The sequence below is a fragment of the Dromaius novaehollandiae genome, chromosome 5, assembly GCF_036370855.1.
Source record: "Dromaius novaehollandiae isolate bDroNov1 chromosome 5, bDroNov1.hap1, whole genome shotgun sequence".
Classification (NCBI taxonomy): Eukaryota; Metazoa; Chordata; class Aves; order Casuariiformes; family Dromaiidae; genus Dromaius; species Dromaius novaehollandiae.
In genome coordinates, this window is record NC_088102.1 from 21016095 (window position 1) to 21031483 (window position 15389).

Sequence of the window (15389 nt, forward strand, 5' to 3'; positions counted from 1 at the left end):
AAAATTCAATTAACTAACTATTATCACTTCCAGATATTAGGCTCAAATAACAATAAATATTTTGAAATACTGAGGGATTTTTTTCTAATCAAAGGCTTTATTTTTTTTTCTAGCTTTAAGTTGTTTTCCTTTGTAAACTGGAAACATCTTCTTCCAGGGCTGTGTTGGTTATATGCATGTTTTAATAAAACAAAACACGGCATCAGCTTTTTCCATCCAGTTTGAAAATAGGTGAAAGAGCAATTTAGTGAGGATGTAGTGTACCAATTTTATCAAACAGATGGGCAAAAACAAAAGCAGTAACAAAGGTGAAATGTTTCCATCAACACCCTGTATAGGAGATTAATGTTCCATCTGAGACCAGAATTACATAGTCAGACACTCATTTGAGTAAGATGAACTGAAAGAGAAACATATTGAACTAGGGCTTGCTATCTGAAATGGAAATTTCCTCACTATAGAGCACACCTGCTAGTGTCATGACAATTATCTGCTAAAGTTAAGGTACTGTCGCTGCCTCCCAAAATGAACCTATTACTCAGGGAAACTCATTTTGGTGTGAAACACAACCTCTCAGCTCAGGAGCTTTTTCTCTGTAAAGACAGCAGACCGTAAGACAAATGGGCATTTGCTGATGTTGAGAAAGACCCAAAGGCTGAAAAGCTATGCAAGAATAATTGTTAGGGAATCTGGGAAAGAGTCTAGCAGATGCAGAAAGAAAAACTACAAGAGGGTTTTTTTTAGGCAAACATTTAGGTGTAAATGTCCTTCATGCACCAGCCTCATGCTTTCCCGCTTGTTTCAAAGGAACTCTTGGTAGAGCTGGAGCATGGAAAGGAAGAATTTCTTAGAAGACTCTGCAGAACAGCTGATCTTAAATTCCTACTGCAGTCTGGATATCCTTGCAATACTGCCCCAACTTGTGTTGTGCCTTTTGAAGCAAGAGAAGACATACCCATACATAGCCATGACACCTTTTGTGATCCAGGTGCAGCTTGTTGCCTAATTCACTCTCAGCCCATTGTGCAGAAATATTGAAAAAATGAAATCAAGCCATTCTGCTGAAAGGATGAGTGATTCCCTGCAACAGCTCTAGTTATTCTTGTCATTTCACAAGGCAGTATCACTCTGGCTTGCCTAGCTTTGAGACTAACCATAAAGTACACTGTACTCAGAAGAAAACAGTATTTTATCTTTCCATCCTAAATGAATATTTTTTTCCAGAATCTCAGGGCTTGTAACTAATTATATAGATGGGGATTTAGAGAAAAAGACATCAAATAACAGAGATATTTTGTTATTTTAATAAACAACTGTTATTTATCCCCTTTGACTAATCTATTTCATTTAGTATTCTTTTAGTCAGTGATTTGACAGTATTGCTTTTCAGCTAACACCATAAAGAAAGCTACAGTTCTGATACTTTTACACAATAATAAGCAATGAGGCAACTCTCAGAAACAGTAACTGCAGTTTAATCCAGGCTGTTTGGCTGTATGCTTGTGATTAGCTATGTTTTTTCGCGAAATGAAACAATAAGTCTCAGACCAGGTCCACAAGAGCCAAATTCTCCCAGTTCCTCCTAAACTCACACTATTTAGCTCTCTTCTTGAAAGTTCAGTTTCATGACATATCGTGAGAAAGGACAGAGAAAACACTGAAAGTCTCCTCTTCTGCTCCATTAACTAAGTGAATGAAAAGGATCCTAAGCAAAGTTAATTGTAATCCTAAGCACAATTAATCACTGACAGGCTACGTACATCTCACTAGCATAACATTCACTCCAGATTCTTAAAAATAGGTGCAGCAGGATGAAAAAAAGCTGAAGAAACAAGCAGATGCACATATGCTTGACTAAGAATCATATTCTGCTGTTACCCTTCTATTTCTCTTGCTCTTTTATTTTAAACTAGTTTTACAGAAGCTTTTTCAGAATTAACATATCACAAATACTTACATTTGATGCTGGTCAACCTACTTCTGGGCACTGAACAGTCTACAGCTGCTGAAAATATGAAAAAGAATAAATGTGAGTGATTCAGCATTGATTTATTTATACATATTTGTGATAGTTAGAACAAAATGACAATAAAACAACACTGAACAAAGACTAATTAGAACACAAGATTTTCTATATTTTAAAATATGCTAGCTATGTACTGTGCATTTAAAGTATTAGATTGATATTAATATAGCCAGATAATTTTAGAGATACACACAGACATAAAGGCAAAATATAATAAGAAATGTTTGAAGGAAGAATTGCTACTTAAATGAAGATTCCCTATAAAAGATTTCTACACGTTTTTATCTTTGAGAAATATAATTTAACTGCTGACTGCATTTAGCTGCATACCTCAAGATACTGAGCATGTTATATGGTAGAGAAACAACAGAATGTCTGTTCTAAGCACGGGCTTTGGCAGAATCAAAAGTCCCAGTGCACCTCTCTCTTTAAAGCAGGCTTTAGGAAGGGAAGGTATGATGTAGAGAATCAGCACGACCATCTCCAAAACCCTTTCTCTGAAAATAACTAGAAACGGACCATAAAATGTTGTGGGAAGCATTAAAAAAACATTTATCTCATATCCTGCAAACTTTTATGCATTTAATTTAAACACTTGGGATATCCTGTCAAGCCCTAGCATTAATATTTCTAGAACTGAAATCCCCATGACCAGTTTGTGCCATGAAGAGTGAAATCAGGCTGTGAATTGTTAAGTGAACAACACTAAAAACTATCTACAGATGTTTCTTAGTACTGTGCATGATATTAACTTTCTAAACACAGTACTTAATGATCCATATATAACCTTAAAAATTAATTTTGACTATAATAAAGTTTGTTTTCAGTTCTAGCACTGCCAATGGGGAACTATCAGTCCATAGAGGAATAACCGCACATTTCTAAATCTGAATAAATTTTGGGCATGGTCTTGCCATAATTAAGAAATATACAAAGTTTTCTATTAAATTTATTTTTTTACAAAGGGATTACAATTAAAAACAAAATTGTTTTAGGCACAGACAGTAGCTGACAGGTATTTTAAGCTGCACATCTATACTGAGACCTGATTTGCCATTTCCTTTTCTATGCAAAAAAACCCACTGCTATGTAGCCAGCACTGCCAATCTCCTCAAATCATACTTGTTTTAGGCCACTGTGGTATATATATAACACACAAAAATACAGACCTTTAATGACCACAGAAATTAGAAGTGCTGCTTGATCCTATAGCCACATTTAACTGTGAATACTGGAATCTCACAATAGCAGAAGAGAACAAGTTGAAACTTCTTTTAATGTCATTCTGTAGTTACTTGGAGGCTAATCAAGGCAAGAAATTGTGAAACAACAGCTCCTTAGATGCAATGTTATTACCCTAAGTTTTTAACTAGCTTCAACTCACATATTAGAAATACATTACTGATGGTGCCCATGCCAAACCTGCAGTACTGATTCTCCCGGCAAATTAAGAAAAATAAAGCTGAAAATAGCATCTACAAACTGGGAGTAGTCATTCATTTTAACATGCATCCTCTGAAGTCAAATAAAGAACATTGTTTACATTATTTTCTTAGTTTAATTCCAAATATACCGAGTTCTAGTGATTATTAATAACCGAAGATTTATGTCTTGTTATCCTACTGTGATAAATACAAATCGGTGAGGCAAGAGAGAGAATGAAATCTTGAATTGTTAGCTCCTAAAGACCAATAGCAATACTATGGAAAGGCAAAGGTTGACTACCTTCCGATTATAAGGCCAATTTTACAACATGCATGAATCCTTACTTTACCCTAAACAAAAATGATCTCCCTGAGATCTCTCATGTGTGTTTATTTCTTTGTCAGGGGAACACTAAGTTTTATTGAACCTTAGGCTCTTAAGTTCCAGATTTTGTAATACTTGTCTTTTGATAAATATAAGTACCTTCTAACAATAAAATATGCACAAAGAATAACATACACTTTTAGTGCTGAATAATACAAATCAGTAATAAGCTTTTTTCATTTACAAACACATGAGGCAATTTTCAAAGTCCTCAACACTCACTAATGCCATTGATTGCAATATGAACCAATGATCATGAACATCTTTGAAATAAAATCAAAACACTAGTCTGAGTTTAACTGACAATGTTCTGCATTTATTCCTAAGATAAATTCTGTATGCTTGCTATCACCACTATCTGCAACATTTTTATCTCAGCATATTATTTCATAGTAGTGCTACAGCCGAATGAAGAGAATGCAGCACAAAGTACCTGGAAATTAACGTAGCAACTCTGGCAGCATTTAAAAAATTTATACAAAATTTTCGAACCCAAGAATACAAAAGGTATTATTAAGTAGCAGCTATACCTCCTTGCTGATATCAATCTGTGTACAAACCATCAAAAAAAACTAAGCATTCTACAATCCAATCATTCCCTCTTGATAGGAGCCTATTCTGAAAGAATGAGCTAAATCTCAGAGTAAAAGGTTCATACAGGTGCATTATTACCTTTGGCTGAAAGGATTTTGTTATAATGAAACATCAGGTGATCTCTGATCAGGTACTGGTTAGTTAGACTCTGTGAGGAATCAATGCAGAAAGCTACAAAATTAAAACATATTTGAACATTATAAAGACAGGTATAACAATGCCAAAATTTTAAACAGTTATTAATTGCAATTCAAACCCAAAGTCAGTATTTCCAATAGCAGCTGGACAGATGTCAATTACTATCAGAAAATGAAAGCCAAAAAACCCTGAAAATGATCTCACTCGTAAGTTTTATCCTGCCAGCATTAAATACGACAAGTACCAAGACGAAACTTTGCTTTCCTAAGAGCCAGTTCCAACATCACGCTTCTGAAAGACTTTGACACATGCTTTCATTCCAGCATGTCACCTCTTCCTGCTCCCACTGGTTTAAATCTAGCTTTAGTTCCTGGCCACTTTCCTTCTGCCCATGCAAACTCACTGTCCAGCTCTGAAGAAGTCACTGTGTCCTTAAGTTCTTTGTTCAATAGGAGTCATTTTTCTTTCTCAGCTAGTATCGCATGAAATCATCTTATCTTTTTTTTTTTTCCACTAAGCCATTAACTCACAATAAATATTTAAGGAGTAGCTGAAGTTGGACCATGGAAATGTTAGTATGGAAACTTCCTGTTTCTCCACTCTACACTCTTCCAAAAAATGTGTCTGAGATGACATTATGGTACATAAACATATACTAGCCCCTTTCAACTACTGACTATAAAGCTATATGTTTAATTAGAGGGCTTTTTTAAAAGCACTAACTTCATATATTCCAGGTAATATATAAATATATTTATGTGTCACATATATCTTGCTAACTATTTCTAGCTGGCCAAACAGTTAAGACAGAAAACTCGTTCCTCAAAAGTCATTTCAGTAAAGCATACTAAATGTACGTACTACTAAACTTCAGCAATTGAGATCAATGCAAAGATTATTATTATATAAACATGTTTATTCATAAAATGAATTCACACAAAAGCAACCATGTCAACCTTCTTATGAAAGCATGTGTGTTACTTACCATTACTCTTAGTACTTAAGTGTCCTTTAAATGGACTTGCTGGACCACATCTGGGAATGACAACAGCTGGGTGTTCACTCACTTGAACAAAATGTCAGAGAATTAGAAAAGAGAAAAACATATATTTTGACAGACAAGATAAAGCAGAGAATCTTTCCCCATAGAACTCATGAATGATTGCAGAGGACCTTTTCAGTAGAAAAATAAACATATTTAAATGTTATACTATTACTAAAATATAACACTGTAGTTATATAACTTGATCTGAATGCCAAATTATGACTGTAGTATGTTCATTGGTTCGTGGAATTATCAGCACAACAGACCATTAGATCACTTCAGGCTGAATTTTACATTGGCCATTACATTGCACATAGATATAGCCTAAGTTTTGTACCTAAAGCCTCATTTGTTTTCAAGTTTTATTGATAGAATTTTATCATTATGGCAAATGATGAATGTAAAAAATATTCTCTATTTAGATAATGATTGTGGTTAGTATTACATTAAAATTTGAGGTTAATATTTTGAAAGAAATGAATTATCTTTGTGTGAAAAACCATACAATCAATGAGAACAGTCTATTTCAAAAATCTACTGCTGTTAATGTAAGAAGAATTTGCTTTGCTATTCAACAACTCTACAGACAAGTGTAGGTGCTGACAAAACTTAATTAAATATCTAGCTGTTCTGAGAAATAAAAGACTAGGAATTAGAGGCTCCACATTTCCTCCCTGAAAGTAAATCCTGCTGTGTCAGGCTCACAACCACTGTCTGTTTTGCAACCTATGATCTAAAAATCTCCACCCAATTCAATTAAGATTCTGCACAGTGTTCAGAACAAATTTTAGAACATAAGATATATATTTGTATTACTAGTATTACTACAGCCGTGCCAAAGACAAGCGGGCTCCTGCCACACACATTAAAAAGCTCCTTAATTCCTCTTCCTCCCTTTCATGGCCTCTTACCTCCTGCATGCCCAGCACCTGGTTTTCCATGTTCCTTCCCATTTCCCACTGTTACATTCTGACTGATATAGTATTATTGTAACTATGTATGTAACATGGTGTCAGACTCCTAATTAACAGAGATTGCAGCAAAATAAATTATTCCTTTAATAATGTTTTAACCTCATTTCCCCAAAGGCCTTAAAAAAGACCTCTACTGATTGTACTAAATATCAAGTGACTAAGATTAATTAGGGAAACATGAGGTCATAGCTTGTTTAAAACTTAAGGATCTTTAGAAAATAAATAAAATGAAAATCAGTAGCATACATGAAAGTTTTCAGAGCATTCTCTTGAGGACCCTGTTGCCAAATGACACTACATGTGGATCAATAAACTCAATCCCTATTCTTATGAAGCACGGCAAATTATCAAGGTGATCTTGAATTAGCATGAGGATTTCACATTTAGAAAAGCCAACCTTTATATAGCATGGGCTTGGGAGGCTTAAGTACAGTCGAGCCAGTATCTGCAATAATAGTGCTCTCACTACTCTTTGCTGTGAGTGTTCCAGACCAGGAGCAGGAAAGGGATAAGAAAAAAATGAAGAAAAATGACATGTAATTTTTTTTAATCCCATCCTACATTTTTTTAAATCTTTTTGCTATTTTCTTTGTTCTTCAAAGCCAAAGGACAACATTCCTACTCCTGAATACCAATTTGAAATAGCTCATTTTAAATTCCCCTTCTGGTACAATTCTTCCTAATCTCTATTTGTGATTTAAACATACATAGGGATGAACAGTACTAAATTGACTTATAAAAAAATTAAAATGCCAAACATCCAATAACAATTTACTAAGTTTAGAATAACTGTCTTCACAGTGATTGCAAACATATCAATAATCGCTTTCTTGTTTAAATATTATATTTCTCTACCATTAGCTATTACGTTTGAGCGGTATTCATGATCTAACTGGCTATTCACACTGAAAAGCACAACTTCCTGAGGTTAGACTGCTCACCTGTTTAAAGAATCTAAGTCTTTGGGAGGACTTAGATCTCAGATCATAAACATTTTAGGTCTTCCTAACAATGAAAACGCTGTAGAAGCCCCTGTAAAAGCCAGAAATCTAGACTATAGCAGACATAAAAATCAGAGGGTTGCATTCAGCATTGCTCAAAATCATCACAATTTTCTAGCATTTTCTGTATTTCAGATCTGAGTTACAAGTCCAGGAGACACATGTGATACAAATCCATAAAGCCATAAGACTACGTCTAATTTTTATATGATAGAATCACAGAGGGATAAGTACGGGCATTTTAAAAATGCACAGAGATATTCTTATAACTACAGCTGATTCTCTTCAGGTAAGCTAAACGCCTTTAGCCTGATTTAAAGATGATCAAAGATGCTCAGAAACCTGCTGCTCTTACTGTCTTCAGCTGGGGATACATCTGTGCAAAACTGCTGAAAAATTAGGTGATTTTGAAATGTTTCTTTTCTATGTATCACCAGCAGATGGCACATGGATAAACTGTATCAAACGAACTATTGCATGTTATTCTCTTAGCCCTTTACTACAGATTTACATCAGACTTCAAAATAAAAGAAAAGCCAACCCTCTCTCCTGCCAACATCTTGCATCATCATTTGATTTCTTAGGATCCCAGGCTGTTTTCGTGTAGATGTTCCATCAATTTTACTGTTTCTACACAAAATCCAACTTATACTATCCTCCCTAAATCTGAAATGTACCACAGCTTTTTATACTGTCACACATTTACAACAAAGATAGAAGTTGCTAACGTCAGAGGAGAACCTGGAGGATTTCGTATGTGGGGGATATGTGATGTGTTTTACTGTTTGTTCAAAATGTTTGAATTGAGATATAAAGTGTTAACATTTGAATGGTGATCCTCAAATTTCAGAGCGGGTAGCCCAGTTGAACAACCAGAGAGTTCACATGTTTCACAAATATAATTTCAGGCTGTCTGCTGACTTGAGCAGGCATCTGTTTAGTTTCAGTTTGTATGTTCAAAGTTATTTGCACAGCAGCAAAAAACTAGACTTAAATTGAAGGCTTAGATAAGGTGAACAGAATTCTAAAGGAGGAGGTTAGTTTTTCAGCAAATTACACAGTTACCAAACATATACCTAATAAAATGACAATAATAAAGCATTATGATTCGAGCATCTAGATAGCTAAGGGAGTGCAGGCAGCTGTACTGTGTTAGGGCTGAGAGCAGAGTAAAAGTGGTATGCACTTTGCCTACTTGACCTCTTTTCTTTTTCAAAACCCACTCATGCAAGTGATAATTATTTCAGTGAAAGTTTTCCTACTGATTTTGATGGACTTCAGATAAGCTCTAAAAAATAAATCATTTGGGAATAGGACCACTTGTCTGAACTGGATTTGGCAGAACTCATCCCAGTACTTGCAGTACTGGAGCATCCTCAGCAATAATCAAGTTTGCTGATTAAAATGTACATTTTCTACTTCTTGTAATAAAATAATCTACTTCAAACCCTGCAGTCACAAATTTAAGGTCTATGTAAATATATTTCCGGAACAGGGCTGGAAACTCTTCAAGACCATGTCATTTAGTTTAGGAAATTATTTTCTGAGATTTAAACCTGAGAGACTGAAGAGTATAAGGGGTCCTTCCCTACCTTCAATACATCCGACATGTAACTGCAACATCTAACCATACATTTCGTCACAGTGTGGGCAGTGTGGACTATCCACACTAACTATAAAACACCAGGCTTCTCATGTTGTGTGTTCTTCTAAAGTATAAAGAGCAAACAAATTAAATATTGTTAAAAAATAACAATTAGATCTTTTAGTTTCTTATTAATGTTTGTATTTCTTGCTTTTGTAGGCTTTCCTTGCAAGTGTGGGATACTATACAGTGATGAAGGGAAAAATAAAAAAAAGCTTTCTCAGTAATTCTTTCTAGCTGGTCTCTAAGGTAAGCAATAGTTATATTATTGCAAAGCCATTCTTAAAATATTTTGTCAAAATGATCTTTTCACTTTCCTTTAAAAATACATCCTATCTTTATTTCCTTTCTATTTTACAGTCTTAAAAATCATTGAAATTGGTGGTTTGTATTTGTTGCTTTGCTTCCTAACTATTAGCAGACATACAGAATTTATAGAAATTATTTTTCTACAAAGCTGTTTCAGATTTACAACACAAATTTGTACCAGAAACAAGCCCAGTCTTTCATTATAGTGTTCTCATACAAGAGATTTTAAATACAAGTATCAGACTTGCTAATTTTACAACAAATCTACTTCAGATTTCGAATTTCAGCTATATTAAGTCAAAGAAAAAAGCTGAAAAATTTCAATCAGGCTATATTTACCCACCAAGACTGGTTATTTAAAACATAATCTATTAAAAATAGAGACACTATAGGTGGAACTTCAGATACAGGCACCTAGATCCAGCACTACAAGCCACAAAACCTCCAATTAACTGTGTAGAGAAGTGTAAGCACTGTATTTTCATATGAGCAGCTAGTAGATTTTAGACAGGATTCAAAGCACCCTTAGCTCCAGGTGGATTCAAACCTCATGTCTGCCCAATAGTCTCAGAGGAATGTGCTCATCACCCAGCTAAAGCCACCAGCCCCTATATACTCTTCTATATACCCTTACCTTTATATGTAACCACCCCCTATACTGTTTTGTTTCCTGGCACCAGGATTCTTGCATTCCTGGCTGCACAGTGGCCTCCTCTCAGCTGGAGATGTATTAAGGGCTTCTGCCCATAATGGACTAGAAGTACAGCATTTGCATGAGATGCAAGGGATTTGATCTCCCTGAGCCTGATAAGGACACTGAGCCCAAATTTCACAAATGCTTTGCAACTACTCTAGCCCACACACTAAATAAAACATTAAACATTTAATTTTTAAAGGTTTGATGCTCTTGCCTCTACCATCACCAACTATTCTCTTTCTCTCCAAACTCTCAATGCTCTAAAACAAAAGCAGTTAGTGACACATCTGTACCCAAGTGAATAATTCAGGCAACTACATGCAGAAGGGGGGTTGTGCTGTGAAGGATGCTCTATTGCCCTTCTACTGACTAGTTTAGTAATCTCCTATTCAATGCGCTTCCTGCTGTGAATCCATTCTTTTAACTCTGTACACACTTAACAGCACACTACAGCACTAATGCTGTACACATGCTGAGGGGGGAACATAAGTGTTTTAAATCATCTCTGTGAAATCCTAAATGAGTTAGGAGTAGTGATAGAAACTCTTTCAAGCATCTAATCTAATGCTTCTGGAAAAGTCATATTTAAAGGAATGAAATTAGGACCTGAAATATAGGTTTTCTGTTTTTAGTACTAAGAGAATTTTTAAATAAAAGTATCCATTAACTCTTTACACTACAGAAATTGTTGTGCATATGAATACAGCATGGGTATAAACACTGCTGTCTCATTAGGAGATTAATAATCTGGCCATGAAAATCCACACTGAATTGACATTTATTTCAAAATTCCTTTTATATTAGCATGATAATATGTTTTCATTTTTAAAAAATAAAAGAATAATACAATGCTCTGTTAGTAGTATGACTACTAAAGCCTTCTTTCCTATGGATATGTCTTGCATCTTCCTACCAGTCCCCCTCAACATCTTTCAGTGTCCTCAGTTTGTCCTTTTCCCCTCACTGTCATTTGGCTATGGCTGGTGAGGTACTATGTATGTTAGAACTTGTCGGCTAGTTCCTGGATGACCTATGATGTGGCACTTATCACTGGCCATCTAGTCGTTCATCCTCTAACGGACAAAGAACAGAGTGCCTTTCTCTGAATAAGTATGTTAATTTGTCAGGTTTTTTCCTAGCCAGCCACTGATGTTGATACCACTAAGCCTCCTACTTCTCACTCAGAACTGTCTGAAGTTGGCTAACAGATCCTGAACTGGCATGAGGAGGAAGAGAGAAAAAGGCTGGCAGAAAGCAGTAAGCCAGTCACAGATTCTTTTTTTTTTTTTTTTTTTTTTTAGGAAAACAGGTTTAAACATGACAGCTCTACATGGCTTTTTGCAGTGTCTATGCAGTCACAGGAGGTAACTTCAAACATGACTTTAAACTCAGTTGCTTACTGAATATATTAATAATGTTTCACTTTATTTGAAAATTATAGTGAGGAAAAACTGAGCACTTCATAATCACACCTGTATTCTTTTTTTCTGTTCAAACTAAATAGAAGCCTCTTGGACCCATTTCTGGTTTCAGTGATAACAAAACTCCCACCAATTCTGAAAGTACAGTCTTAGATATGACGCTAGCTTTAAGGGAATTAACTTTAAAGTTGAGTAAGAAATGACAGAATCTACCAGATGAAATATATACTCATCATTTCCTAAAATTTCTGAGGCAAAACTTGATGAATAAAGTCCCAAGAACCTACAATACCCTGATTTTGAAGTAAAGTCCCATATGTTCCATTTGAACTTTGCATGGGATCATTTGCATCAGAGGCAAAATATTATTTTATCATATGAAATGATGATACTATAACATATCATTCCCTGACATATGCACCATAGGTAATATTATAAGCCATTAATTAGATAGGTACTATTAATGTATTTATTACGCTGGATTACACAAAAACTCTTCTTTACTTCTACTCTTAACGCCTAAGCGTTAGTTAGTTCTCTCAGTCCTTTACAACTAATAATCTCATAGTATTCTGCATAATTGAAAACTGTTCTACTGAAATCATATTTCAGTTTAAAAATTCAAGACCTCCTCTGATTATTTGAAGAAATCTAAAGAAGTGGCAGTGCACAGTAGCCTTCAAATATGCCAGTAAGAGTCTTATTTGAAGAAGTAATTCTTGAAAGGTGTTTTTTCCTAGTTACAGGCTTTATTTGTCCAATAATCCAAGTTTTGTGTGAAGATTATTGCTCTAGTTGTACTCCAAATGTAGAAACAAATGGGTGTGTCTGTCAGCAGCATATTTTGTTTAAAAAAAAAAAAAAATCACAGGCAAAGTAACTTATCTTAAGTTAACCCCATTACAGTTTCCTTGGGTGGAACCTCTGGAGTTAGCAGCAACACCAGCAGTTTTCGTTTCTCTGGAAGGCTGTCTAAGAGCTGGTGTTCTAGCTGTAACTGTCTGCTACTTTTAAGTAGTAGGTGTACAACTACCAATACAAATACCACAGTTTGGAAACCTCTGGCTTAAAGGTAACTAACCAGAGAAGCTCCCTGGACACTTGTGCTTCTGTAGATAGCACAGAGCACATGCTACCAGGTACCATAACGATTCTACTGACCCGTCTGTAGAAATGGTGCTGTTGTATTTTAATGTGCTAGAACACAAATTCACTCATTGTCGTCTTCAGCAATTCAAAGGCCAAAGCAAGCAGAACTTCAGAAAGTAAAGTTCAACATGATGAACCTATGGGCCGGTTTCTACTGCATCGAGAAACTCAACATTATCACACAAAGCATTTACATTTTGTTTTGGAAACTCTGAAGCCTGTATGATCTGCCTAAACATAAGGGCAACTTCCATGCAGCAATGAGTGATGACTTCTCCATTGCAGTAAAATAAGTGACACAAATGTGTGCCGTTAATTCACAATAACCATATGATCTTATTACTGCTCAGACTTGTGTCAATCACTGGTAGTGGGAGTTAAACAGCCTAAAGTAGAAAACTGAATTTAAACAATAAAGCTGGTTTGGAATTACAATATTCAAATTATTTAAGGTCATACTATAAACCTGTGACTATATTAACTGACTCCTGAAATTAGCAGAGTAAATAATGGGGGGGGGGGGTTTACTTTATACCTGGAATTAACAGAAAATATAAAGGACTACCTTGTCAGTCTATTTTATGGTGAAAAATCGCTATCTTCATTGAACTTTGAAAACATTTCCATGCAAGCCCTACATACAGAAAAAATTTTACTTCTTACTTTTGCTTAGTATTCTCACCAGACAAAACAGAAAGCCTGATACGAAACAAGTACAAAATTCTGTTTCTTTCTTGACAATTACAAGGCCCGAGCTGAACAGGAAGCTTAGCAAGGAGTACATTAGGGCACAAAACAGAGTATCCCACCTATTCTGTATCAGCTTTCCAGACAGACAGTGTGTAGACCCAAGTATCTTTAAGAGAAACCACAGATGTGATGTGTTCTGCCTTTTATAAATTGCTTGCAAGCAATCCACTGGCTGTTCTGCCAAGTTCACTCAGGCACGTGGATTTGCTAAGTTAGCTCATGCTAAGGAAGCTATATCCTCACCTGTGCTAATCCCTGTTGTCTGCAGGGATGTTTCCTGAGTGTCTGTGAAAGTAGGCAAAGGGCTGTATGTACTGCTTACTCTGTGATAACTTCCTATGCAGACAAGCTGTAACTTCCCATGTAGACGGAGAAGCTGTCAGATGAGACAGATAATTCCTTCCAACTTGTGAAGTATTTTACATTCTTACATTTGATTTAGCAGGAGTTACTCATGCAAAGCTTGCCGCAACCTGAATGAAATTTAGATCTTATATCCTATTTATTCTCATTTTACGGTTAACTGATAATCAGCACCCTTTTAAATTCTCCATTAAAGTAAATATTTTGAGAATCAAGAATATAATTTGTCAGAAAAAGGATAAACCCTTAATAAAATTGTCTTTATACTGAGTAAGAGGACATCTTCCATGGAGACTGTAAAAGCATAAAACTTGATTGCACAAGATACTAGGCTTTGCTCTGAAATTCAAATTTCTATGTGGTATTAGAATTTGTGTCAAAACTCCATTTTGATATTGAACATCTTTTGGAGCGACATCTGCCATTGTCTCCAAAGACCTGAACCGCCACCACTGAGATGCACCATGAAAGTGTAACGCGGTCTCAGAAGGCCTGACCTAACAGAGCTATGTATGATTTAGACATTACGTGAAGCAGCAATACTCTTCTTATTCAACATTTACAGGATAAATTTCTATCTTTGTTATTTATTATACATGTCACCATCAAGTTCAAATCTAAAAATATTTTCGACATTTTCCAAGAGCTAGAGCCGGATCCTGCAAACATTTTCATATGTTTACACCTGCTTTTTTTATGCCAAATGCCACTAAGATTATTCACAGGAACAGAGCACAACAGCAGGCCGCAGCAGATTAAATTAGGTAAGGAATCATTTTATGGAAGCTTTGATGCTTTAGTCTTTTATTTTTCAGCTACAACTGGATTAAAACCCTACTAAAACAACAAACTGAAATCCGCATCCAAACAACGCCTAAACGATGCCCTACGCACAAGATAAAATCCATCACGGCCCACAAACACCAGCTCTGGGGAAGTAAGAAGTTGACCCCGAAAGGCACAGACACCTAGGCCGTGAAATAAAATAAAGCGGCTCCCACAGACGAGTCACGGCCGCAGCAGCAAAGGCCGCCACAACGCACACGCACATGTACCACGATGTCGCCAGCGCGGCGGCTCGGGGCCGCGCAGGGAGCCGGCACCAGCGCGGCCGGGGGCCCGGCCCCCCGGGGCCACGAGCTGCGCTTCCCGGGCGGCGCGGCGCCGCTCCGCTCCGCTCCGCTCCGGCCTGGCGGGGCCCGGCACCGCCCCCGGGAGCAGCCGCCGCGAGGCCGGAAGGAGGTGCCGCCCGCCCCGCAGGCCGCGCCGCCGCCCCGGGAGGGCCGGGGCTGGAGCGCGCCCCGCGCCGCCCGCCGCGACCGAGCCCCCGGCCCGCACCTCGGCTCCGCCTGCCGCCGCTCTCCATCCTCACCCCCATGCTGCCGGCCGGGCCCGCGGCGGCAGCGCGGGCCGGCGCTTGGCTCTGCCGCGGCGGATTGGCCCGGCCGCGGAGGCGGCGGCGGCGGCG

General features: G+C 37.0%; 1 protein-coding gene across 6 annotated transcripts in view; it reads right to left on the minus strand.

Annotated features, from left to right (window-relative positions):
- Nucleotides 1-15371, minus strand: part of SPATA7 (spermatogenesis associated 7) — a 47192-nt gene extending 31821 nt beyond the window's left edge. For 2 of the 6 annotated variants that reach the window (XM_064512216.1, XM_064512214.1), the window contains exons 1-4: nucleotides 15260-15365; nucleotides 5553-5633; nucleotides 4508-4600; nucleotides 1958-2002 (exon numbers count right to left, since the gene is read on the minus strand). In XM_064512216.1, coding sequence (XP_064368286.1) covers nucleotides 1958-2002; nucleotides 4508-4600; nucleotides 5553-5633; nucleotides 15260-15299 — 259 coding nt within the window. In that variant the 5' untranslated portion in view covers nucleotides 15300-15365. Of the gene's footprint in view, nucleotides 1-1957; nucleotides 2006-4507; nucleotides 4601-5552; nucleotides 5634-7527; nucleotides 7619-13617; nucleotides 15220-15259 lie in introns of those variants that run through there. The other 4 variants (XM_064512215.1, XM_064512213.1, XM_064512217.1 and 1 more) reach the window with 3 other exon arrangements.
- Nucleotides 15372-15389: the final 18 nt, after the last annotated feature.